The sequence below is a fragment of the Fistularia commersonii genome, chromosome 32, assembly GCF_037954325.1.
Source record: "Fistularia commersonii isolate RoL2024-O1a breed Wild chromosome 32, RoL_Fcom_v1.0, whole genome shotgun sequence".
In the NCBI taxonomy this organism is placed as follows: Eukaryota; Metazoa; Chordata; class Actinopteri; order Syngnathiformes; family Fistulariidae; genus Fistularia; species Fistularia commersonii.
The window spans coordinates 8,417,636-8,442,712 of NC_141315.1; the positions used below are offsets into that span (position 1 = coordinate 8,417,636).

A 25,077-nucleotide genomic window follows, 5' to 3' on the forward strand; every position below is an offset into this window, starting at 1 on the left:
GGTCAACAGGCTCAATAAGATAGTGAGGAAACCCCGCTCGGTGGTGGGACTGAACCTGGACCATCCACACTGGGTGCTATGCTGGCCAAATCCCTCCCACCCCCTGCACGACGAGCTGTGGCTGATGGGCAGCTCCTTCAGCCAACGGTTCATCCCACCCTGGTGCAGAATTGAATGCTTCAGACGCTCCTTTGTGTCCACGGCCATCAGACTGCACAACAGCATTCTGGACGGCACACAACTCTACCCGGCCTGAAGTGCATCTGTGCTGCTTCCACAATCTCACCCCCTCATACATTCATGCCATGCCCTAACTCTACTGTCTTTCTTATCCTTGTTGGTCCCAGTCTGTACACATCCTGCCTATTTTTGTGTATTTATTTTATTCTTCTCAATTCTTTATTTATATGGTTGTTTAGTTCCAGTTTTGTATTTCTTACCCACACTGTTGATGTTGCTGCTGCTGTAGTTCTCCTTGCTGTCTATCGGTTTGTGGCTGTCTTGCGATCTTTATCTATTTATAATCATATTTATTTTTGACATTAAAACTGTTACGTTGCAGTGACAAAGGAATTTCACCTATTGGGATCAAAAAAAATTATCTTATCTTATCCTATCTTATCTTGTCTTACTTATTTAGTTTTCTATCTATATCTATTTACTATTTATTATTGTTAGTATTACATTTTTTGGTTCAAATTTGGTCATATTTTCAGTGTCGTTAGTGTTAAAAGTTTTTTTTTTAATTGACAATTTATGTTCACTTGAATGTGAGCTGTATCCAACCGGAAAGAAAAAAAGTAAATAAATAAAATAAATAAATAGATAAATTAAATCCTAGGGCACTAGGACCCAGGGACCCGGTGCGGTGTCAAACAAGGTTCACCAATGAGACATCCGTTACTGGAGGGCCGCGGTGCCGCTTCCTGCGCCCCGCATCCGCGTTCAACGCAGTCTTTCCGGGCAGACAAAGCTCCCCGGGCTCGGTGGGAGCTGCCTGCAGCTCTGCACACGCCCACGCCCACGGATTCAAAAATCTACATGGGCCAGACGAGTCTGAAAATACCTGCAAGACATTGGTCCCGTCTCCAACATACGCACGTAAACACACAAACACACACACACACTGTCGGTATTTGTGTGTTCATGTCACTTCTTTATCGCACTGTGCCTGAAGGACACAGGATCACGCCGGAGGCTCCTTTCCAACGGGATGTGCAGCTGCAGCGGGGATTTAGCGCCATCTACAAGAAGACAATTGGTACTGACAATAATCGCTTCGAAAACACCTTTTAGAAATTGATAAGAACCTGTGTGTGTGTGTGTGTGTGTATATATATATACGATAATATTAAAGTATATATATATATATATATATATATCATCTACTACTGCTATAGTATATATATATATATATATATATATATATATATATATACACACACATATCATCTACTACTGCTATAGCCAATAATATACTTTAATACTATCGTTTTCCAATGACTGGTTCACAGTGAAAACCACCTACAGGAGCACATAATCACAATAATCGCTGACAATAATCGCTTTGAAAATACTGTTTAGAAATTGATAAAAACTTGTGTGTATATATATATATATAATCTACTACTGCTATAGTCATTATTGTTTTCCAATGACTGGGTCATAGTGAAAACTATTTTTTGTACGATTGGATTTTGTTCTCATGATGTTTAAGATCTATCTATCTATCTATCGATCTATCGATCTATCGATCTATCTGAATGTTTGGCAAATACCTGTGTTATGCTGGTGTTAAACTCTGTGATGTCGACAGTTTTTATGTTGAAAGAAGATTGTTGTTTTGTATATACGTTTAAACTGTGAGTGAGACTTCAAGTTTCATCTGCAACGTGACTATTTTTGCTATGTTGTTGTGTGAGTCCACTAACAACATTTCCATCCATCCAAGTTAGCATTATTACTTATTGCAGATAAAGCTAGTTACTTTTTTTTAAAGCTGTACCAGTTTGCACGAGAAGTACAATGTTTTCTGTGTCAAGAGCGGAAACAGCGAGTGTTTGCCATGAATTAAATCTGAAATCGACCGGTGATGTGATTCCAAATCATCGGTAAGAACAAACACTCAATTTCCTCCTCACAGACAGCCTTCCCTGTGCGATGAGGTGAGCCGGGCAAAAATAACCCCCCCGGTGTGCCTTTTTATACGGCGTCCACTTGGCTCTGTCAATCACAAGTCAAAACAAGATGGCGTGCTGCAGAAGCTGGCTCTTCTCTCTAACAGGCAAGTTTATTCCTGATAATATCGACCCAGATGTGGTGTGACGACGCCGCTCGATCTCGCTGCTCTTTGAGTGTCTAGTTTGTGTTATCTGGCCTCGCCTGTCAAGGACTGCCGGCTAAAAAAGCAGCAGCTGAGGGGTGTGTTGTGACACGACTTCATGTCAGCTTTTTTTTTTTTTTTAAATGTACTTTGTTTTGTTTTGTTTTTTTTTCTGTTCTTTCGGCGTGCTCATTTGGTTTACGTCTGTTTCCACGCAGTTTGTGCCATCAGCGCGTGGGGGGTGAACGCCGAGATCAAATTTACCATTCCAGTGGGGAGGTTTTTTACGTACGAGCTGCTGAGAGACACTTTCCAGAATGACTTTGAGCCCTTGTCAAAGCTCTACGGTGAGAACCCCGATCTCTTCGTCCCGACTTGTGTGTGCAGCTCTTAATCTCCCCGATCTCCTCTCCCCGTGCACCCCGAAGCCGGCCGCCTCTACAACGACCCGATGGTGTTTAAGTGCAACTTGCAGAACTTTCCAGACCTCCCGGAGTGGCTACGCTTCACCCAGAGGCACCCATTTGACAACGGCTTCCTCTACGGCGTGCCCACATCTCCGGGGAAAAGCATAATAGAGGTATGAAGATGGATTTTTCGCTCCCTCAGCACATAGGGCTCGATAGTCAGTTTATTCCTAAATAAACACTTTGAGGTGAAACATGAGATGCACACACCGATAACTCAAATATAAGCGAAGTAACACACTCTCAGATGCACCCCCGAAAATACATTGTCTCGAGTTTATGGATGGATTAAACACATTGGGGTTTAAAAGGCTTGATGACGAAATAGCAGTGTTGTAATATTAATACTAATTATGGTAATAATCTGTATAAAAATCATCTGCTTGCATTGGCAGGATGTCATTGAGATATACCGTCCTTTCCGGACTGTAAGCCACTACTTTTTTCACGCGCTTTGAACACCGCGGTTTAAACAATGATGCGGCTAATTAATTTTTTTTTTTTTTTTTTTTTTTGCGTTTCACGCATCCAAAACGTTTAGCCTCATCACATCGGACCAGTGAAATTACCGTAAAATTCTGAGGCCGTTCAAGAAGACGACTTCAATGGTTTTAGTGCGCGGAAGGGAGAAAAAGATAGCGATCAGCTGCAGTAGGACAAAGCGGGTATAGAAAACGGATGAATGAATGGAGCTTTCATTGTTTTATTCTCTCATGACTTAAGTGTTCCTCTAATTCATGCAGACCCTCGTTGCAGTCACTCCCTGCTTTATTGCGCATTTAATGCATATTTTTTATTGCAAGATATGCTTGATGTAACAGTAAATTTTCATTGATTTAAAGAGAAACCATAATATTTGATAGGGATTTAATTTCAGCAGCAACGGGGGAGGCACGGGTTGCCAATTGTGACAACAGACTATGAAGTTATCAGGACAAAAGCTTCTCTTATTCCTTCAACATGGTCATATTAGAGATAATCTCCTCCTGCAGGATGGGGCCGCGCTTGCTCCCGAGGCTAAAGGCTCCAGAATGTGATGGGAGAGTGTTTCATACGTTTGACGCGGATGTCAAACCAGGAAAAATCAGGAATATCATTAAGGCTAATTACTAAAGTACACCATTTTTTTTGCAATAATTAAAAATTTATCCTACTTGGATGACTGCAAGGCACCTTATCAGGACACTTTTGCGACCTCATTTGATTATTTTTATTATCATTATTATTAGTATTTTAACGTATTTTATTTTTTCCTGCTAAGGGACTGGTTGTATGTATGCAGATGTGTGCAATATGTTTGATCAGTGTAATGTGTATTATATCTATACTGCAAGACACCTTAATTTCCTTTGAAATTAATAAAGTATCTCTACTCTACTCTACTCTACTAACCACCACTTGTTTTTCAAAATGTTATTATTCCCTCATATGTTTTGTTTCAGTGAATGTCCGCTATTTCTTTCGGTTGCCAGCAGATGTCAGCGGTGACTGGCTCTGCAAACAGAAACAAACATATAAGCATCATATTCACTTTATTTGATTTTGATTATTTTCTACAGCACAATATTCAGCTTTATGAAGTGTCTATTTCTGTCATTCAAGAAAAAAAGATACTAGATCTAATTAAGTGAATCAAAAAATATATTGTCTAAAAACAAGTTGATTTCTATGTGATATTTTTTGTTTTGTTTTAAATGAAATTTTAATGAAAAAGAAGAGTTATTTAAGAGTCATGCACTTATACAAGGAAATATTGTGCTCTTGAAATTACAATCAATTCAACTTATTTCTTATATTTTTTTAAATTAAATGATTAGATTTCAGTGCAACTTATATTCACATTGCCTGTATCTTTTTATGAATCACACGTGTTTCTGGAAAAAATATAAATACAAATATAAATATATGTGTGTTTTTTTTTTCTTTTCTAAATTATAAACCGCCCCACAGCGTTACCTTTGCCATCAATGGGCCTTCGTCTTTTGTCTTACAGATTTATGCCGTCAACAAGCGAACCTATGAAACAACCAGGCAGATTCTGGTCATCAAAATAGTTGCAGGTATGCTTCAGAACTGATGAGAACTCTTGGAAAAGTAATTTTAATACCATTTTTTTATTGTATCCGTTGTGCTTGTGTTCATTGTGCAGAGACCATCCTGCCTTTCCAAGCTGAATTCTTCATGAAGCTGCGGGAGATTGAGAGGGTGCTCCCCCTTCCTGTTCAGAGTGAAATAAAGCAAGATCTCCAGAAACTGTGGGGAACCGAGGCCTTGGAGATGGTCAACATCACCAACGCCCTGGACCGCGGCGGCAGAGTTCCCCTCCCCCTGGCCGGACACTTTGAAGGGTAAACACAGAAAGATCTCGCCATCCATCTTCGGTTGGTCTTCTCTCACATATTTAGACCATTTGCTTTGTGTCAGTGTCTACGTGAAGGTGGGATCCCAGAAATATTTCTCTAGCTGCTTGCTGAAGGTCCAGACCCTCGAGCATCAGCGGCTCTGCTCATCCGGGGCCAAAACCAAGGTCCCCGGAGGCTGTAACTTCTGCAGCATCCCCAGCAACTGCATTACCTGGTGCAAGACCCAGCTGGTGAGGCGCAGCATGGAGCCGGATTATGGAAGCATAAAACTAGATATGACTTGAAACAACCGTAGCCGGAGCCGATAATAGACAGAAATAAGCGAGAAATGACATTTCTGTTCCCATTTACCTTTCGGTGATTCGCAAACGCAAGGAGCTCAAGTCGACCCTGTGATTGAGTAAATCCAGATTAAATCTCCTGCCTCCCCTGCAGTTCAACGTGACGAAAGAACCGGAACCCACCGTTCCCCCCTTGGGCTCCGGCATCCTCGAAGCCATCGAGTACTTCGACCCCCCCGAGTCCCCGGAGAGCAGAGACTTCTTCCCGGACTATGTGGTGACGGTGATCGTGCCGCTGGCCCTGGCCGTCGTCCTGTGCCTGCTGCTGACCTACATCATGTGCGGCAGACGGGAGGGCGTGTACGTAACCGACGGCCTCCTGCTCACTTCTCAGATCTGTGTCGGCGCGATAAAGGCTGAAAATTACAAAACAAGTTATGGCCTCGTCTCGAAAGCAAGGAGGACGAATTCCAGTGGTCACACATGGAAAATATGATCATGGGAACAACAATAAAACCCGTCACTCAAATGATTTTAACTGGTACCCAACAGATAAGATGTCGTTGTAGGTTATTAAGAAAATACACATTATTCTGTATTCACCGTAATTTCCGGACGATAAGCCGCGACTTTTTTCACGTAAACAACCCTGCTGCTAATATATGGACTTTTTTGGGGGGGGGTTGAACGAGCTTCACGCCGCTAAAACATTTCTCCTCGTCACATCGGACCGATGAAATGACCGGGAAATTCTGAGTCCGTTTAACTCCGACACCGAGGAAGACGACTATGACGGTTTTAGTGCGCAGGAGGAAGCCCAAGATAGCGATCAGCTAGCCGGTGCGGCTTATATTGAGGTGCGCTCAATAGTTCGGAAATTACGGTAGTCTATTTGGCATTAAGAGAAAAGAAATAGCGAAGTAAGAAAACCTCAAATGAAAAAATAGCTGAAGCTTAAAAGATTTCTGATGGAAATGTAAGATTGACGTTTTGGGATCATTCGATCTTCTTATTCTATATTATGGACATTTAAGACAAAGGTATTGGATTGTGTAGTTGCTACATTTGAGTCCATATGAATACTAGAGCTGTCGATGAATTGTAATTATTTTTGTCTTTCCACAGCGCCAAAAGGAACTCAAGAACAAACCAGTGAGTAAACAAGTTTTGCTCTTCTCTTCAATGAATCCACTGAGTTGCAATTCGATCAAATTTAAAGCGGAGGCATCGGGATAGAAACCAAGGGCCCTTTTCTGCAGGATCCAGCTGTTCCACCACCACACCATCCTGGACAACGCCGAAGAGCTGAGGAACATGGCGGGGCAACGCGGCGCCTCCCCGCCGCTGTCCACGTTGCCCATGTTTAACAGTCGGACCGGCGAGAGGGGGTCCCCTCTGCAGTCGGACAGCATCCCCCTCGTCATGGCTCAGCAGTAAGGACTCAGCTAAACCCAACGCAAGAGTTCTCTGTTCCTTACATTATTCATCATTCAACATAAATTATCTCTGTACTTACAGCTGTACATAAAAATACAATTTTTGTATGTCAAAGTCAGCTTTATTGGCAATCTCTCCGCATGTACTGGACATACAGAGGAACCGAGAAGATGTTTCTCACATGAACATGAAATGAACAAAATAATAATAATAATAATAATAATAGAGTGCAGATTAGCAGTAAAGTGCACTGTTAATTATCTCTCTATTTATATTTATACCCATATTTATTGATACTGTCATTGTTGCGCAGCTGTAACGAGAATTTCTCCTATGGGGATCAGTAAAGTTTATCTTATCTTATCTTATCTTATCTTATCTTAAACTACGTGGTATAAAGTATAAAGTGCATGCTGATGCAAACAGATATTTGACGGCGTGAGAGAGTAGCAGTATCCAATTACAATTATACAATCGCATTTTATAGATCCCGTCTGTTGTGCTTTTTTGCTGCTTTAAATATGTTTTTAAGCGTTTTGAGTGGAAAAAATAAGCAAAGTGTTACACAAAGGAAATGTTGGCCCACTCTTGTCCACATGGGAGCGCCAGTTTCAACACAAAATATAAACCTCCTGGTTGTGATGTCATCAGCTGTGTAAATTCATCCACAGCACTGACACAAATATCTTTCCCCCCCCTCCCGTTTCCATAGTGACCCCTACAGCGACACACTCCCCAGGTAAATGTTTTCTCCTTCTGCTCAATATTTAATCTGCCGTATGTTTTCCTTGGACTTTCACTGCCCACTTTGCTTTGCAGGAAATGAGCAGCGCTGGGGCCCATACGCCAGGCAGAGTACAGTATATTGATATTAATTTGCAGTGTGAAATAAAGTATTCCATCTTGGGTTGCCTTTGAAATGAATCAATAGTATGCAGTCTTATTTCTCTGCTATCTATTTCCAATAATGTCAAAATGTATTCCAGCCCCACTATATTTTCCATAGTGCAACGTTGTCTTCTCTTTTTGATGCTACGGTTCAGATCATATCACCCAAGAGTGGGAAAATATTACGTCAAAAATGCATCAGCCCTTTTCAATGGTTATTCACCATAAGTTACGCTGCTAAAGCCTAAAATGCAGTTTATTTTTTAAATGGTGTTTAAACAGTAACACCCTTTAAATTCTGTTCTGTACTGAAGCCGCGGTATCTTTTATGATAAATTTAGTTGTCACAGATTCGTGATTATTTTTCCTGAGTTTTTGCAGGAAGTGGTGACCATAGCGGATTCTTGCAAAGAGCTTTTTTTTTTTTTTTTTTTGCATCAGTACATCATTATTCATCGTAACCTGATGGGAAATATAGTAATTTCATTTTGAAGTTTAAAAGAAATCAGATTTGAGTTTTGCCTTTAAAATAGATTATTAGCATGAACTTTGTGGAATTGTCATATTCAATTTACCTTTAAATGTGTTGATGCACAGGAAATAAAAGCATAAATATTTTTCAATGTTTGTTTTGTTTCTTTAGTAAACATGAACGTGAACTGCAACTTAAGAAAATCTACAACCAAAATTGTCACAGATGAACAAGACAAATATGCGATGAACAAAATTCACCAAATTTTGTACAAAATTGGAGAAATTCAATGAATCCCTCTGGATGGAAGTGATAATGCACATAAGAATGCTGCACCTCGAGGGTGTTTTATGCATTTGTATGAGTAAAGAACCAGAATGCCACTCTGTCAGACATCTTGTCTTGGGACTTGTTGGTCTTCACTCTCTTCCGGTGCCTTAGGGAAGCAGAAAAAGCCAAAATGTGAAATATTTTGTCATCTGTTTTGTTCTGGCCAGTAGATTTATAAAGAAACCCTGGCTTAACAAGCGCTTCCGGGTCCACTGGGATTTCAGGTGTTGGTCTCCTGTCAGACAGCGGCCGTTGCAGCGAACATCCAGAAGAGGTCAGTGCCGTTCGTTCTTCCGTTCCATGTAGATCCGTATTTCTGTTTTCGGAGATACGCGGCTTTGGCGGTTCGCTTTGTGCCATCAGCTACGTGTTTTCGATGTTTCAATCGGCGTATCAATGGGCTTTGTTTTCACTGCTACTTCGCAGAAACTAAAGCGCCGCGTGAAAGTCAGCGATTATCGGTGACCCCGTTGTCACGTTGTCACGGGGTCACCGTGGGATTTTCTTTTCTTCTTTTTCGTTTTTCAATTCCAGCCACTCATCTCGGTTTCACAGCAGTTGCAAAACAGGACAGCGAAAACTCTGCTACTGAGTAGACCACTTCACATGCTTTATTTCAGCACCCAAAAAATAATTAAAAACATCTTGATTTATTATACATGTACAAAATAAGTACAGAATCTCTTTTCAGCCATGAAAGTGGGTCCGCTTCAAATTCTTTTTTAAGAAACCCTTCGCGAAAAAAAAGACATCAACAAACAACATAAACAACAGGGTGGGAGATGTGTGCTGTTTCTTTCTTTGATTAAGTGAAGAGGGCTTTTTTTTTTTTTTTTCTCGGGTCGGGGGGCAAACAGACATTAAGATCAACACTGAACACAGGGGCAGGGAAATGATACTGAACCAGCGTTACAATGACACGACTGCATGCGATCGCCTTCTCAGAGAAACCTCCGTTCTCAATCCAACACTTAAGAAGAAAACAATTGCACGGCATAGACAACAAGACAATGAGTCAATTTAGTAGCACCAAAGGTTCGGCAGGCATTAGTGGCAATAATTACAGTATGACAGTGAGAATCCACCATCAAACACCAATAACTGGACCTCAATGGATTGGTTATAGCACCTTTGATTTTTATTTCATTCTTTGTGTTGTGTAAAATATACCCTTTTCATTTAAGAAAAAACGGTGACTTTTTTCATGAGGTAGCCATCTACATATTGCAATGAAGGTGATTTTTTTTTTTTTCCTATTTTTTCGCTGGTTCGTGTGATGTTTTTTTTTTTTTTTCAATATAATTTTATCACAAGGAGACACTTCACACTTTTTACAATTTATTTAACACCAGAAAAATGGTACATATCATTTGTTGTTTTCAATGTCCTTCCGCAGTGGCAGAAAATGGCAAAAGTCACCTTTGTTTTCATTTCATGCGAAGATCTTTTTTTTTTTTTCTCAATCTCCAGGGGGAAATTTTACACAAAAAAAAGTATATCATTTTCTTGTTGCCAGTGGAAACAAATGATTCCTTTTAAAGTGTCCTTGTGGTTGGTTTTTAGTTGAAGTAGCAGTCCAAAAGCGTCTCATGATCTGAACAAAACAAACACCGTCTTCAGTAGAGTGGTTTTAAGCATGTGGGCCAATGGTAGCCGAATGAATGCATAGAAAAAGGATTTTTAGAGATGACTGCTAGAAAAAAAAACAACAATGTCACGTCCATATTTCTCTCATTTTTACAAGAAGCAAACGGGGCCAATTTCGACGCCAAATTCCTGATCAGGTGCACCAACATCCATAGGAGCAATGTCAATGATTGGCAGGCGGGAAGTTTTTGTTGTCTTGTAGTCGATGACTGTCTTGCCCCATGAGCCAGTGTGTGACTGCGGAGGGGAAACAAAGCAAAAAGGTCAGAACGCTCCAAAGACGCCAACTCGTGCAGCGAGTCACAAAAACCGGGCCTCGCCGAGGCAAAGCTTACCGTGCAGCCGTCCTCGCTGACGCTGTATGTGAAGCGGCTGTTGCCCTCGGCCCTGATCTCGATGTCGCTGGAGCCCAGCAGGTGCAGGGCCTTCTTCAGGTTGCCGGAGGCAGAGTCCATGTAGGCAATGCTGTTCTTGCAGTGGTATGTTACGTTCTGAGAAGCCTGGTTGGACATCAGGCGCATGAAGGCCATCTGGATGCTGACATCCTCGGGATCAGCTCCATCGGTGCCATACTGGAACTGCGTGGCGGGAAAGAACCGTTGGAGTCACAGGTTCTCGCGGTTCCCGAGGACTGGTTTTACGGGCGGAGAAAAAAACCGCAGCTCACCTGGAATCCACCGGTCATGGACTCGCTGAACCAGACGTGCTTCTTGTCTTTGTTGTTCTTGCTGAGGTACCAGTTCTTCATGGGGACGTTGCTCTGGCTGGGGTAGACGCAGGTCTCGCCAGTCTCCATGTTGCAGTGGACCTTGACGGCGTCCAGAGCAGAGCCCTGGTTGGGGTCCACCCAGTATGAGCCTGTAAGGACATGTAAAGGTTTAAACATGGACCGATTCTTGGGGCGTCCCTCGTGCGAAGGTCCCACCGTCGGCACTCACCGGTCTTCCACTCGGGGTGGCTCATCTTCAGGTCACGGCACATGCGGGCGGGGCTCTTCTGGGTACCGTCGGGGCTGCGGATCTTCTCGATCTTCTGGGTGAGAGTCTTGAGGGTGGTGTCGACCTCCATGTCGCGATCGCGCATCATGTTGGGGTCGTCGGCGCGGAAGTAGCCGCTGCGGTAGGGATCAGGTGCCTTCTCCTGGACGGGCTGGCTGATGAAGTCGAATCCGCCTCCGGGAGGTCCAGGGGGGCCGGGGGGTCCGGGAAGACCAGGAGCGCCCTAGTCAAGGTAGTGGTTGCTTAACAGACCGCAGTCGTACCCCGAGTAAATGTGAGATTCGGACGATGGGGATTCACTCACAGCGGGTCCCATCTCTCCGTTGCGACCGCGAGGTCCGGGGGGTCCGATGGGTCCGGGCAGACCGTTCATGCCATCCTTACCAGGGGCGCCATTAGATCCAGCAGGTCCCTACGGAGCAAGAGACACCCCCAAAAAACATCACTGACTGAACTGGGTTCCTATTGAACCATTTGGGAAATGATTCCGGACCAAATTCCCGCAGTATAGACACCATTTGATGATTTTTCATGTGTTCCCCTATTTATCCCTCTCTCCTTTTTCTGTTTTTCGGAGGAATAATTTGCTTACATGTGAAGCTTTTCACTCTTTAGTCCAATCAGATCATCGATCAATATCCAGAGATCATTCACTTTTTTTTCCTGCTGTTGTATTTGGTAGGATTTTCGTCAATGACAACGCCGTAATGCGATGAATTGTACTCACTCTGGGTCCAGCGGGTCCGTTGGCACCGGCGGGTCCTCTCTCTCCAACAGCTCCCTAACGGGCACATCGATGTCATTTATCACTTTACGCAACTTCACTTTTGTAAAATATCCCGCTAATGCAAAACAATGGGTTACTCACAGCAGTTCCGGGCAGACCCTGCATGCCAGTGAATCCTCTGTGACCCTTGTGGCCTCTATCTCCAGCCTCACCAGCCTCTCCTCTGTCTCCCTTGGCACCGGCAGGGCCCTGAATACAACGTAGAGAGTGTCAGCCTGCCTGCTGCCACTCACTCCTGGCAAGGTAATATATATCCATGATACATTATTTAGTTCAGTGAGCGAGTGTGGAACGTACAGCAGGACCACGGACACCAGCAGGACCGGAAGGACCGGCAGCGCCAGCGGGACCCTAAAAGTAGACAAGGAACCAGAAGAGGAAGTCACCTTCACGGACGAATTGTAAATTGAACGCTAAGGTGTCAGGGAGTGATCAGGGAATGAGGCTTACAGTCTCTCCACGGTCACCAGTCTTGCCAGATGGGCCGACAGCTCCGGGGGGTCCAGGAGCACCAGGGGCTCCAGGGGGTCCAGCCATACCACTCTCACCACGGTCTCCCTACAGGGGCAAAGAGAGGAGATTTTTTGTCTTAACAAAGAAATCTTATCTTTTGCAGAGTCAGGGGATTGAAAAGGTTCCGAAAAATCTCAAGGTTTACCTTGGGGCCAGTAGCTCCATCGCGACCGGGGGCACCATCGTGACCTTGGGATCCCTGGGATAGAAGGACGAAAATGTTTGAAAATGAAATCCCAAATGCTTTAACGTTTTGGTTTTCAAGTCAGCGAGACTATCCAGAAATTTCCCGAATGTTTGCTCGGACTGGCTCGTCATACCTCGCGACCGGTCTCTCCGGGAGCACCAGTGGCTCCGGGGGGTCCGGCAGGTCCGGGGGCACCACGCTCACCAACAGGTCCTCCTGGTCCCTGCTTTCCAGGCTCACCCTGAATAGAAGAAGAAAGATGAGTACTCTTGCAGTCCTGTTCAGAACGGCGAGGAACAGTCAAACCTAACTATTGTGAAATTTTGCACCCTTTTTGTTTTTTGGACAATCAACAAATTCAGATCGTCAAGAAGGATACTCACAGAAGGTCCGGGCAGACCAGGGAAACCACGCTCTCCACGCTGTCCAGGCATACCTACGATACCACGCTGTCCACCAAGACCTTGGCTTCCAGGGATACCAGGGGCACCCTGTGCACGGAGGAACAGTGCTCAGGTGGAGAAAATACATTCCAACACCGATGTACTTTTCGGTATCTTGCGCTCTCTGCTGTCGTTCCAGTATTATATTTTGGATACTCACGGTGGCTCCATCAGAACCGGGGGATCCCTTCTCTCCAGCGGGTCCTGGGGCTCCAGCAGCACCAGCCTCACCAGGGCGACCAGCAATACCGGTCTCACCACGACCTCCCCTTTGTCCATCTTTGCCGACGGGTCCAACGGGTCCGGGAGGTCCAGCGGCTCCCTGGGGTCATAAGAGTCGGCCTGTTAGGGGGACTCCGTCGCCTTGCTCAACTGCGTCGGAGGAAGTGATGATGCTGAAACTTACGGCGGGGCCGGGGGGTCCAACTCTTCCGGCGGGTCCGGGGAAACCAGTAGCACCCTGCGGTATACAGACAAAGAAGAAGAGGGGGTGAACAATGCAGCTTGAAAACAGAACAGTGTGATGACGTTGATAATTCCTCAGACAAGTCGATGCAAGACGGACTCTGAGTGACCCAATGTACACGTTTTAACTCGTGCGCAATCGCTGCTTCATGAGCGAATCACTGCCATGCTACTTAGTTCAGCATAATTTGGGGGTCTTGCAACTGGAAGGTTCCTCAGGAAGCGTTCTGAGCATACGTATGTATAAATGCACATTTCGCAGCCTCTTCTATTTTTATTCAATCTCCGATGTGCGACCTACTTTTCCAGATGTTCGGGTGACTACCACCCCAATCTACCTGACCGCCTCAGTCCAATCATATTGACGCACGAAAATTTGTCCTTCTTTTCAGCACGGGTATTTGTAAAGAAATATGTTTCCTCATTACGAGATCAACCGATGCTTCTTTTTGGTCTTAAACCCTGACCGACCAGGCTGAGGTGGAACCGAACAGAAGGCAAAGAGACATTTGGACGCAAAAGTTCATACTGGATGGGATACTTACAGGAGATCCAGCGCCACCACGGCTACCTTTGGGTCCGGTGGCACCAGCCATGCCCTGAAAATGGCAGAAAATGACAGAAAATGGGGTAGGTTAGTGGCAGTCTTGACTTGTAATACAACACTTTGGTGTTACTATCGAAATTGTTGCTCTTGTGTAAAATGCTGTGACTCAAACCGGCGCCCGAGCCGAGTCCGATGCGCAGGCTAACCTGAGGTCCAGGAGCTCCAATGGGTCCAGAGGGTCCAGGAGCACCAGCGTCTCCCTTGGGTCCAGTTTCACCAGACTCTCCCTTGGCACCAGCCTGACCATCAGCACCCTGAGGTTGGGAAGGCAAGTGCGAGACATCAGCTCGTGTATCCTTGTTCGAAGAGCATCCGAATTTAAATGATGACACAGCGATGTCCGCGAGGTGCTTACAGGAGGTCCAGCGAATCCGGCGGGTCCAGCAGGTCCGCCCTCTCCACGCTCACCCTGTTGGAGTAAAAAGGAAAGAGGTTTAGTTGACGCCTATTTGAGGGCTACCTCTGTTTTTTCTTTGTTTTTTTTTTTTACAAATAATATGTGCATTTGAGGCAGGGACTCACAGGGGCACCACGGGGACCAGTGGGTCCGGCAACTCCAACGGGGCCACCCTCACCCTAGAACCCAGATGTTTAGGAGATCAGAGAAACAACTCGCTCCCGAGCACTTCCTTCAATACTGATATGTTTTAGCAGTTCCAGAAAGTCAAGCAAATATATTTGTAGGCTTCTTACCTTCTCACCCTGAGCACCAGGAGGTCCAGGAACTCCAATAGCACCAGTCAGGCCACGGACTCCATCCTTACCAGCGGCACCATCAGCTCCCTTGCCACCAGCCTCACCCTGGGAGGAGGAGAGAGTTCACGTCCTCTTTTAGTCGCAGGACTTGATATTTTGCAGGTAATTTAGCGAATCCTCAAATGACACACGACGATATCTGCACTTACTCTCTCTCCCTTGGCACCGGGGGCACCAGATGCTCCACGTTCGCCGGGCATTCCCTGCATTCCGGGGGCTCCCTGGGTACCAGGGGCACCGCCGACACCGGCCTCTCCCTGCAGACACACACAAACACGTGTTCCACTTCGGTGCTAAGAACAGCTGGACGCCACATGTGGCCGCACAGGACTCGGTGAACAATGACTTTGAATATCTTTAATATTGAAATTGACACACGATACGTGTGGATCTCCTCTGGTTTCATGAGTGATAGTGGGCACGACGCACAAATGAGTCATTTAAAATCACTATAATCACTTCCTTCAGCCGAAGGGAATATTCAAATCTTTGTACCTTTTAAGACCTTAAAACACTTTATAGCCTTAACTTACACACTTTATATTCATTCGGATTTCTTATTCTCCCTCCTTCCTACTATTATCTATTATTGCTATGGTTTACTTGAAACTCTGGCACAACAATTTCCTTTGGGATAAATAAAGTTATTTTTATTCTTATTCTTATAAAATAACACAATTGATAACAACAATAACGAAATTGATTATTTGTAACTTTATCCGATTTATAGGCCTGCTTGGTCTTTCTGCTTATCCAGTTTGTTTTTCCACCTTGGCTGTATTTATATATATGAGCAAACAATGCTGCATAACTGCTATATTCACATACATGTATTGTTTTTTTAGATTGGTTTCAGAACATAATGTTACACACAAAAGCAGCTGTTTTTTTGTTTTGAATACATTATTTCTTTTTAAGAAATCTCTCATCTCTGATTAAATATTATTAAATATTTCTATAATTTGTCAGCACGGTCAACGTTCTTGAAATTAATACAAAACTAAAAAAAAAAATCGCCAAAAAAGACCTGAGAGATCTGACCCTTGGACACGTTGTCTCTGTCCATCTGTGGACAAGCTGTGACCTTTGACCCCGACTGGTGTATCTCACTTACTTTTCATACTTATTTCGAGTTTTAATCAGCCGGAAATTAACGTTTGATTGTCGTGACGGGTGCAGGTCGGTTGACAAAAACCCGACGGGTCAGAATCCCGGTTGCGATGAGGTTCATCTCCAGAGATCTCGTTTCAGGGCCTACCTTGGGTCCGTCGTTGCCAGCGGGGCCGGGGGCTCCGCGGGGTCCGGTGGGTCCGGCCAGGCCGGTAGCACCGCGCTCGCCGGGGAAACCTCTGTCGCCCTGAAGGTGAGGGAAAGCGACGGTTAGCTTCGGGCCGGAGAAAAGCGCGTCGACGGCGGAGATGGCGTTTGCTACTCACTCTGGGTCCAGAGGGGCCGGGGGCTCCAACCTCTCCAGCAACACCCTGAACGCAACAAGGAACAGAGGGTGGGTTTTAATATTTACTTCTTTTTAATGACATGCGACCAATGATGCTATTTAGTTTTTTTAATTATGCATCTGGCTCTCAAGATTGATTATAATGATAGTAAAATGTGATTTTTACACCCTATCACCTTACAGGCATTTTTAAATGTACTTGTGAAATACAAGAACCACGATTGGTTCAATATTGACCTATAGTTTGATAGCCAACCATTTAGAGGTTATCTCATTTCTCTTAAATATTGATGAATCTACCGAAATCCATCCTATTTTTTTGAGTCTCTGAGCTGCGCACCTATTCAATGATCAGCGATCGTAGCACAGAGCTGCTATCAGCTCAGCTCAGCTGCTATTTTATCATAATTAAAAGTTTGGGATGATTTAAAAGTTCATTTGAGAATAAAAATCTCAGTGAAAGTCCCGGTGCTTCATTATTCCCCGTTGTTCTCACCTGCTCACCGGGCTTGCCAGTCTCACCAGTAGCACCTTGGGGTCCAGGCAGACCCTGCAGGGGAAAGAAGGCCGTGTTTAAGAAGCCGGGCGACCGGGCAACTTGAAAAATATACGTTTTCATACAAAGCAACATCGAGTGCGTCCGCTGCCGAGGACTCACCTGGAATCCGGTGGGGCCGGCGGGTCCTTGCTCTCCCTTCTCACCAGCACCTCCCTGAAGGCGGACGACAGGAAAACGATGAGCGCCGAAAGCTCAAACCGCGACGTTCTCGCCGATATTCGCTAATAACGTGCTTTTGTTTAGGTCTGGATACGTACAACGGGGCCAGCGGGTCCGGGGGCACCAATATCACCGTCTTTGCCGGGAGCACCCTGAGAAAGGACACAGCAGCCAGCGCCGACAGTTAGCAAGGTGGCTTTTTCTGCTCACTGGACTTGGAAACGATGTATTTGGTTACTTACGACGGCGCCGGTGGCACCAGCGGGGCCTCTCTCGCCGGGCTTGCCGCTCTCGCCCTAAAGAAAACCAACTCGTCAGCTTCCGTTAACGTACCGAGCGTCCGAAAAACACGGATAGTGGAGGATGAACTCACAGCTACTCCCTTGGGTCCGGGGAATCCCATCACTCCGGGCTGTCCTCTGGGACCTGAGGGTCCGGGAGGTCCGGGGCGTCCGTCTTGTCCGGCGGCACCCTAAAAAGATGGTCGCAAAGCAAGGTCGTGAATATATTCTCCACTGGTTACGGCAGAAAACCGAAAAAATATTGAATCAGGAGGTTTCTTACAGCGGGTCCAGCTTTGCCGTCGGGGCCGGCGCTACCAGGGCTACCAGTCATACCCTGCAGGAGGACGAGGGGGAAACGGAGTCAGCTGAGGTGTGTCTGATGGAGCCTTCCAGACGGGAAAACAACACCGGGCTTCCGAGAACCTCACCTTGGATCCGGGGGCACCGGGAGCACCGGGGGCTCCGGCCTCGCCAGTGGCTCCCTGAGCTCCCATGGGGCCGGGGGCGCCGCGCTCACCGGGGGCTCCCTGTCAGTCACACCAGGAAAATGGTAAAAAAAAAATGGATTATTAATGATTTTATGGAAACAGAAAGAAGAAAAAAAAAATCGGTGGATATTTCCGATCTGGTCGATAAACCCACCTTGCCTCCGGCAGCTCCCTCAAGTCCGGGGTAACCGCGGGCGCCAGGGGCACCCTAAAGACAACACACACACACACACACACACCCTGTCACTAGTGGAAGTGGATCTCCCCACCCCGTGGATATATCAGCGAAAAAGATATTTTAATCAGATAAATAACGCATGTTGGTGGAGATTTTAGCAACATACACGCTCTCCAGCAGGTCCGCGGGCTCCGCCGGGGCCGGGCTCTCCACGAGGTCCTCTCTTGCCTTCCTCACCAGAGGGTCCGGCGAGTCCCTGCACTCCGACGGGGCCCTGGAAAGAAAAAGGGTAAAGTGGATCTGGTGAATATTTTATTTTGAAATAAAATATTCCAGCCGTGCCTGAATCGCTGTACTTACAGGCTCTCCTTTGCTACCGGGCTCTCCCTTGGGGCCGGAGGGACCGGGGTCACCCTGCGGTGAGGAGGAACACACACTTGCAGGTCATTTCTGGTTGTCGCGCTAAAAAAAAAAGAAATCCTGTACTAAACAATCGTCTACTCACGTTGTTACCCTTGGGACCGGGAGCACCGACGGCTCCCTGAGCTCCAGCGGGTCCACGGCTTCCGGGGAAACCGGGAGCACCAGCGATACCGGCGGCACCCTGCGGGACGGGACGGCTTAATAATCCACGCTCGGAGTCGGAACGTGAGTGTGAAACACGTGTCGGGCGATCGGGGTACTCACGGGAGCTCCCTTGTTACCGGGGAGACCGTCGGATCCGGGGGCACCCTAGTGGACGGAGAGCACAAATGTTTCTTCGAAATGCAAAAACGCACGTGGAGGTGGGGGAGCATCTAAGGTGGAGGTGCACTCACAGCAGGTCCTACAGCTCCAGCGGGTCCGGGGTTACCGGGCTCACCGCGGGCTCCTTGGGGTCCCTCGGAGCCACGGCCTCCCTGAGGGCCGGTCTCTCCCTGCGGGTGAAAAAACAAGACAACTTTGAGATCAAAATTCAAAATTGATCCATATACCGTCGGTATACCCAGGAGGAAATATTTGTCCTGTATTTAAAAAAAAAAAAAAGAAGTCATCTTCTCTCTGTTTCTGTTCATTCGTTTTGAAAAAAGGATTTGTTAATTTGACTTTTTCGTTAGTTTAACTGTGAACCAGGAAATGAAAAGGTTCCTTTTAATTGGAGCTTAAATGCTGATTTCATTGAAGTTTGGACTTCATTCTGTAAATGTTTATATCTATAGATTTTATTGCTTGATATTCTACCACAAACAATATTTGCATTGTTCTATCTATCAATTTTGTATTTTTTGGTTAGTAATGGAGGATTTCTTTTACACTTTTAACCGCTTATCGAAGCGCTATAGCCACATTGGCGCCATCTAGTGGTCACAGTGCAAACTTGTATATAAAGTTATTCAGCTACTACGCATATTTGTTTCGTAGCAAGTCCTTTTCTTCTGCATCTGCAAAAAAATGATTGCCATCCCTTTGATACATGCAGTATTTTCCAACCACTGCAAATACTGCAAATGGATGCAGTACAAATACCCTGCTGTATTTTTTGCAGTTTTTGTACCGATGATCAGGAGGCGTGATTTTTACGGCTGGATGACGAATGATTGAGATGAAAATGAAAATGTGGAGCGCTGTAACAAATCAGTCAAATGAAGGGGGCTAAATCTAATTTTCTTTTTTTTTTTCTTTCTCTTATTTCTCGGATCGTTGTTTTAGAAGTACCTTAGCTCCAGCACCACCGGGGAATCCAGGGGGGCCGGCAGGTCCGGTGGGTCCCTAAAAGTAAGGATATGTGGAGTCAGTCAACAATCTGAGCCCAAAACAAGTGACGTGACCTTATTTATATGTTTATTTTTTATTTTTATGTTTTTAATTCATACTTACAGGGGGTCCAGCAGGGCCAGAGTTACCGTCGTTACCGCGAGCGCCCTGCAGGGGGAGGAGGAAAACCGATCAAACCAAACATCCGTGACGACGCCACGGTCGAACCAAAGATGGCCTCCCGACGGTCACGGAAGTTTCGAATTTGCGAAACGAGCGGGAGCTTACAGCGGGGCCGGGAGGTCCGGGGCGGCCTCTCTCGCCGGGAAGACCGCGAGCGCCCTGAGAGAAGATGGAGAGGGAGAACGTCAGCGGCGGGAGATTTTCTATCTGTTACGAGATGCGGCGCAGGAGGAGATGCGAACCTACCATGGCTCCGGGGATACCGTTCTCACCAGCTGCACCGGCCTCTCCCTGCAGGCAAACAGAAGGGTGAGCGGAAGGCGTCCAAAATGGCTGCCGGCGGCGAGGTAAACTACACGGACGGCTCTTTTACCTTGGGTCCGGCGGGTCCGGCGTCTCCCTTGGCTCCGTCCAAACCGTTGAATCCCTGCGGACAAAAGGTGACGGAGTGACGTCAACGTTCACGGAGAGACAAGCGACTTGCGATGGTTTGCCTCGTGGGAAACCCGGGGAAACTCACTCTGTGTCCCTTGATGCCGGGAAGTCCGGCGGTTCCGGGGAATCCGCGAGCTCCCTGCGGGAAAACAAGCAGGGAAGCCGGTCAGCGGACGGAACGGTGGCAGGAAAATCTGTTTTTTTGTAATCAAGACCCGTCGGGTGACGTTTACCTGAGAGCCGGGGGCGCCGCGCTCACCGGGGCGTCCGGGTTTGCCAGGCTCGCCCTGTCGTCGACGCACGGAGATGAGATTTAGCCGGGAAAAATGAGCGAACGATCTTGGTGAAATAATGGAAAGGACTAAAATCACTCACGTTGTCTCCGTTCTTGCCGTGGGGACCGGCGGGGCCGCGGGAACCCATGGCGCCCTGAAAAACATCGGGTTAGAGGGTCAACGGGGGGGAGGGCTATCATCACAACGGGAGACCAGGAAGTCTTCCATGGGATGCGTCAAATTCTTGTCTATCTAGATATCGAGAAAGTCACGGGTGATACTCACAGCAGGTCCGGGCTCACCGGGCTCACCGGCGGGGCCAGTGAAACCCTGAGGGCCCTGATGGGACAACGAAAGCAGAGAGATTAGCACGGGATCTTCTCTCATGAGAGGTGCAACAGGTATGACCCAAGGGCGTTACGCCGGGCGACACTTACGGAGGAGCCAGGGGGTCCGGGGGGGCCGCGGGGACCCATGGGACCCTGTAGAAAGGAAGGTGAGCCGTGATAAGCAAATACATCCTGGCTTTTGTGGGACAAGCAGCGTTGCAAGCGTCACTTCCAGAGGGTTTAAACAAACGTTTGTTGATCTGCGTATTATCATGAGCGGCGAGGCCTCGTTACCATGGGGCCTGGGACAGGTGGGCCGCTGGATTTGGAGTGGTCTACGTAGCCCATCTGAGGAGAGACCTGTCGAGAAGACACCAACAGGGTCAGATGCCAGGGTTCGGCATAGGATGGTAAAGGATGGGGGTCATGTGAGTTGACCACCTAGGATTTGAAGCGGAAAACCATCCAAAGCGGGATACTTACTCTGCCGAGGCCTGGGGGTCCAGGGGGTCCAGGGGGGCCGGGAGGACCGGGCACTCCGGGGATTCCATCATTGCCGGGGGGACCGGGGAGACCCTGTAAAAAAAATGTTAAAAAAAAATCAGTATTGTGATAAATCATTCAGTAACGCAGTGTTTCATTGTCTTCCTGGAGTCGATGTTGTTCCAAGGTTGTTTTGACATTTGTGAGAAGCTCGACGGCCGAATCCATTTTATAACAAAAGTTCCTCGCTTCTTCACGCGTTCTAAGATCAGGCGCGTCGAAGAGTTAAATTTTAAATCCAAACTATCGTAATGGGTTTACCAGACATACGAAATGTCAAATCTCAGATTGACTGTGACGCCACTATTTCAGCCAAAGCGTTTCATCTTGCATGACCTTTGACCTTACGATGACCCTTTGACCCAATTATCAAACGTCCTCGCAGTCGGTCGTCACAGCTTTGCAAATTCTCGTGCAGCCGGTATTCTGATATTATCGTGGATATTCTCAAATTCCTTGTTTTCACAATGCATGCATATATTTCACATGAACATATATTTATGTTTTGGCTTTCATTCTCGTCGGATTCGGGCGTTGAAAAGCTCGCCGGGGATTCGTGGAATACATGGCGATGCAAAAGGGGTGACTTCAGAACAACAGCTGATAAAACACGGGTGAAGAAGGGCGCCGCTTTTGCAAAACCATGATGTGGTAATGGAAACAGAAAAGAAACGCATGCAATAACATGATCCTAGCAGGCGACAACCCATGTATTTTTTAGCTTTTTTCCACATAAACACAACAAAGATGTTAACGATATTGTTGACAGTGCGGTGTGACGTGAGCGTGAACCTACCCTGTCTCCCTTTGGCCCGACTTGTCCAGGCTACAAGGGGACAGAAAAGAGAGTTAGGCTACTCCTGCAGGATTTTAGCAAAAACCACCTGATACTGCATGAGCTAAAAGCCTCGTGAGTGATTTTTGAAATGGCAAAGTTTAAATACCTTGGTGATAACCTCCCCATTTCCTACAGAGCCAACAGAGAAGAAGAGAAAAATCAGCGCCGCCTTCAACAAATCATCACTCCAGAGATCAACACATTGAGGCTACGGCGGCAGCGGAACCGAGCTGAAACGGTGAGGTTAAATTCCCTTCATTTCTTCTCTAAAATACCGAAACAAAGCATTTCATTCGGGATTAATGGGGGCCGGGAGAGGAAATTAGAAATGTTTGCTTTTGGACACGGAGCGCGTGTGTTTTTAGTGTGTATTTGTGCCGTTTTATCACAAAAAAAAAAAAAAAAGGGCTTCACGGGGAGAAAAAAAAATAAAAATGTGTTTTTGCTTGTTTTTTTTAAAAAAAAAAAAAGAGCAAAAGGTAAATCCAAAGCGAATCTCTCTGAGTGAAAATCCTCTGGCGAGCAAGAAGGGGAGCGAGGCTTAGGGCCCGGGTGTCCACGCTCGGCGGAGGGGGGGGAGGTAAAAGGGGGAGGGGAAAAAGTCTAATCTGGACCACGGAAAGGAGGAACCGAGATGAGGTACCACCTAGGCAGACAGGGCAGCACTCTCCCTCGGGGATGGTCGGGTCGGCGCAGTCGGAAGTGTCCTCGCAGATCACCTCGTCGCACATGATGGTCCCGCTGTCGCAGACGCAGATCTGGCAGGGCTCCGGTTTCCATACATCCTTGTCGTTGTACTGCTGTCCGTCTAGTGTGCAGCTGCCAAATGGGCCTGCGAGGGAGAAACGTGCGGTGAGTTCAGGTGGCGCGACTTGACGACCCCGTCGGTCGCCGACGGAGGCCTCAGGGCGACGCCGGGGCCCCCGACCGACAACCGGAACCCCCCGGTTGGATCACTTTTTCGCCTTCGAACGGCGGAAACGGATAAAATCTATCATATCCGAGCGGGAAAAACTTTGAGAGTGCAAACCCTTTCCTCGTCATGGCATCAATAAAATCTATCTTAAGCGATCTCAAATTAATCGTATCTTTGTCACGCGTTCTGGGGCCTTTTTTGGACGTACGAGGAGCGGGGATGTGGGTGGACCGTGGGGGTTTTTTAGGAGTGGGTTGGGAGGGGTTTGGCGTGCAAGGCGACGATTCTCGTATCGGCCACCAGGGGGCGCTGTTGAGCTACAAACCCGCGGAATTGACGTCTAGACTGGCGACGTCAGACTTCAGCTATTCCGTTTTCCACTCTTTAACCAAAAACTCGCTCCGAGTGGGGAAACATCCTCCCCCTCCCGTGAAAAAGTCTCGTCTCACGGGACCATGACAAACGAGATCTCGCAACTTATAGCGCTTTTTATTAAAAAATAAGTAAATAAAATGGAAGAAAAAAAAATGCGTAAAAGTGTGCGCACCAGACGCGCTGCAGCCAAGCGACTTCTAAGTGCGCTCCTGCAGGAGGACGCGCACTGGAGCGTGCGTGTGTGTGTGTGCACGTCGCTGAGAGCAACACACACACACACACACACACACACACACACACACACACACACAAAAAGGTGTGGGGGGGGGGAGAATAATCCACTCCCTTGCATCCCTATTGCTTTCCAGATTTCCAGCAAACACGCAAACAGAAGCCACCCGTCCCGCTTGCATCCTTCCACTTCCACGAAGGGGGTCACGAATAACCCACGCAGAGCAAAGTTCGGGGAGTTTGGGGGGGGGGGGTGTGGGGTGAGAGGAAAAAGAGGGGATACTTACTATCATCCTCGCCTTGACCTCTCGCCAAAAGCACAGCCGCGCTGAGCAAAAGCGCTAACCGGATATCCACAAAGCTGAACATGTCTAAATATTAGACATGTAGATTCTTTGCGGCGACGGGAATCCTGTGTGTGTTCAGACGCCACTCATGCACGGTAGGGTCCGGTCTGTGTCTCTCCTCTCCAGACCCCTGCAGAAACTCCCTACTGCCTCTGCAGACGCCTTAGCCGCCGGTTTTATATGCCCGAGGAACTTTTGGGGAGGTTCCCTGCGACGCTTCGTGTTTTAGGGCAGGAGGTGGAGGATGGATGGATGGATGGAGGAGGAGGAGGAAGAAGAGGAGGAGGAGGAGGAGGAGGAGGGCGTCTCTAAACATGTCCAACAAGTTCACGTTTCAGCTCAGACGTGGATGGTGGGGGATCTTCCTCTCGGATCGCTTTTTGGGTTTCTCCTGGATTTTGTCTTTTCTGACTCCCATCCCAGCCTCCATCCCTCTACTTGAGTGGAGTTTCTTTAAAAAAAAAATAAAAAAAAGACCCGATCAGTCGGTCATCACAGATCGATTCTATCATCAGAACTTTCAGCTTAATTTTTAAATTATTTTTTTAATGTTTTTTTTCTTTCATTGATTTTTTTTATATTTGTTTGAAATAATAATAATAATAATCATCATAATAAAACATGATGTTTGTCAACGTGTGCAGCAAACAAACCAAAAATAAAAAAATACTGGGGTTTATTTCATGACCCCCCCCCCTTAAAAAATGTGTTTCTGTTTCTGATGAAACAGAAATGATTTTTTCCTTACACACACACACACACACACACACACATATGTGGAGA

General features: G+C 46.6%; 2 protein-coding genes across 4 annotated transcripts; one reads left to right on the forward strand and one right to left on the reverse strand.

Annotated features, from left to right (window-relative positions):
- The first annotated feature begins 866 nt into the window (after window positions 1–866).
- Window positions 867–7,795, forward strand: sgca (sarcoglycan, alpha). Of its 3 annotated transcripts, XM_086140184.1 has the most exons (12): window positions 870–1,261; window positions 2,144–2,284; window positions 2,542–2,670; window positions 2,752–2,903; window positions 4,784–4,850; window positions 4,940–5,138; window positions 5,215–5,383; window positions 5,589–5,794; window positions 6,560–6,586; window positions 6,694–6,867; window positions 7,584–7,610; window positions 7,691–7,795. In XM_086140184.1, the coding sequence occupies exons 2-12, from the start codon at window positions 2,248–2,250 to the stop codon at window positions 7,695–7,697; spliced, it is 1,194 nt and encodes a 397-aa protein (XP_085996310.1). In that variant the 5' UTR covers window positions 870–1,261; window positions 2,144–2,247; the 3' UTR covers window positions 7,698–7,795. The 3 variants fall into 3 exon arrangements, with proteins under 3 accessions (XP_085996311.1, XP_085996310.1, XP_085996312.1); XM_086140185.1 differs by lacking the exon at window positions 7,691–7,795 and having other exon boundaries at window positions 867–1,261; window positions 7,584–7,614; XM_086140186.1 differs by lacking the exons at window positions 870–1,261; window positions 2,144–2,284 and adding an exon at window positions 2,316–2,421.
- Window positions 7,796–9,150: 1,355 nt separating this feature from the next.
- col1a1b (collagen, type I, alpha 1b) lies at window positions 9,151–24,446 on the reverse strand. The gene is made up of 51 exons (XM_086139429.1): window positions 24,235–24,446; window positions 23,072–23,257; window positions 22,532–22,554; window positions 22,384–22,413; window positions 21,528–21,620; window positions 21,339–21,404; window positions 21,153–21,197; window positions 21,001–21,054; window positions 20,816–20,869; window positions 20,674–20,727; window positions 20,526–20,579; window positions 20,379–20,432; window positions 20,252–20,296; window positions 20,111–20,164; window positions 19,946–19,990; window positions 19,784–19,837; window positions 18,907–19,005; window positions 18,776–18,820; window positions 18,594–18,692; window positions 18,449–18,502; window positions 18,255–18,362; window positions 18,065–18,118; window positions 17,851–17,949; window positions 17,703–17,756; window positions 17,512–17,610; window positions 17,381–17,434; window positions 17,237–17,290; window positions 17,079–17,132; window positions 16,917–16,970; window positions 16,401–16,445; window positions 16,223–16,321; window positions 15,114–15,221; window positions 14,902–15,009; window positions 14,731–14,784; window positions 14,564–14,617; window positions 14,355–14,462; window positions 14,147–14,200; window positions 13,543–13,596; window positions 13,297–13,458; window positions 13,077–13,184; window positions 12,827–12,934; window positions 12,652–12,705; window positions 12,444–12,551; window positions 12,291–12,344; window positions 12,075–12,182; window positions 11,934–11,987; window positions 11,511–11,618; window positions 11,147–11,429; window positions 10,876–11,066; window positions 10,544–10,786; window positions 9,151–10,445 (listed from the first exon to the last, which is right to left on the reverse strand). Exons 1-51 carry the CDS (start codon window positions 24,314–24,316, stop codon window positions 10,299–10,301), a joined length of 4,332 nt encoding a protein of 1,443 aa, XP_085995555.1. The 5' UTR covers window positions 24,317–24,446; the 3' UTR covers window positions 9,151–10,298.
- Window positions 24,447–25,077: the final 631 nt, after the last annotated feature.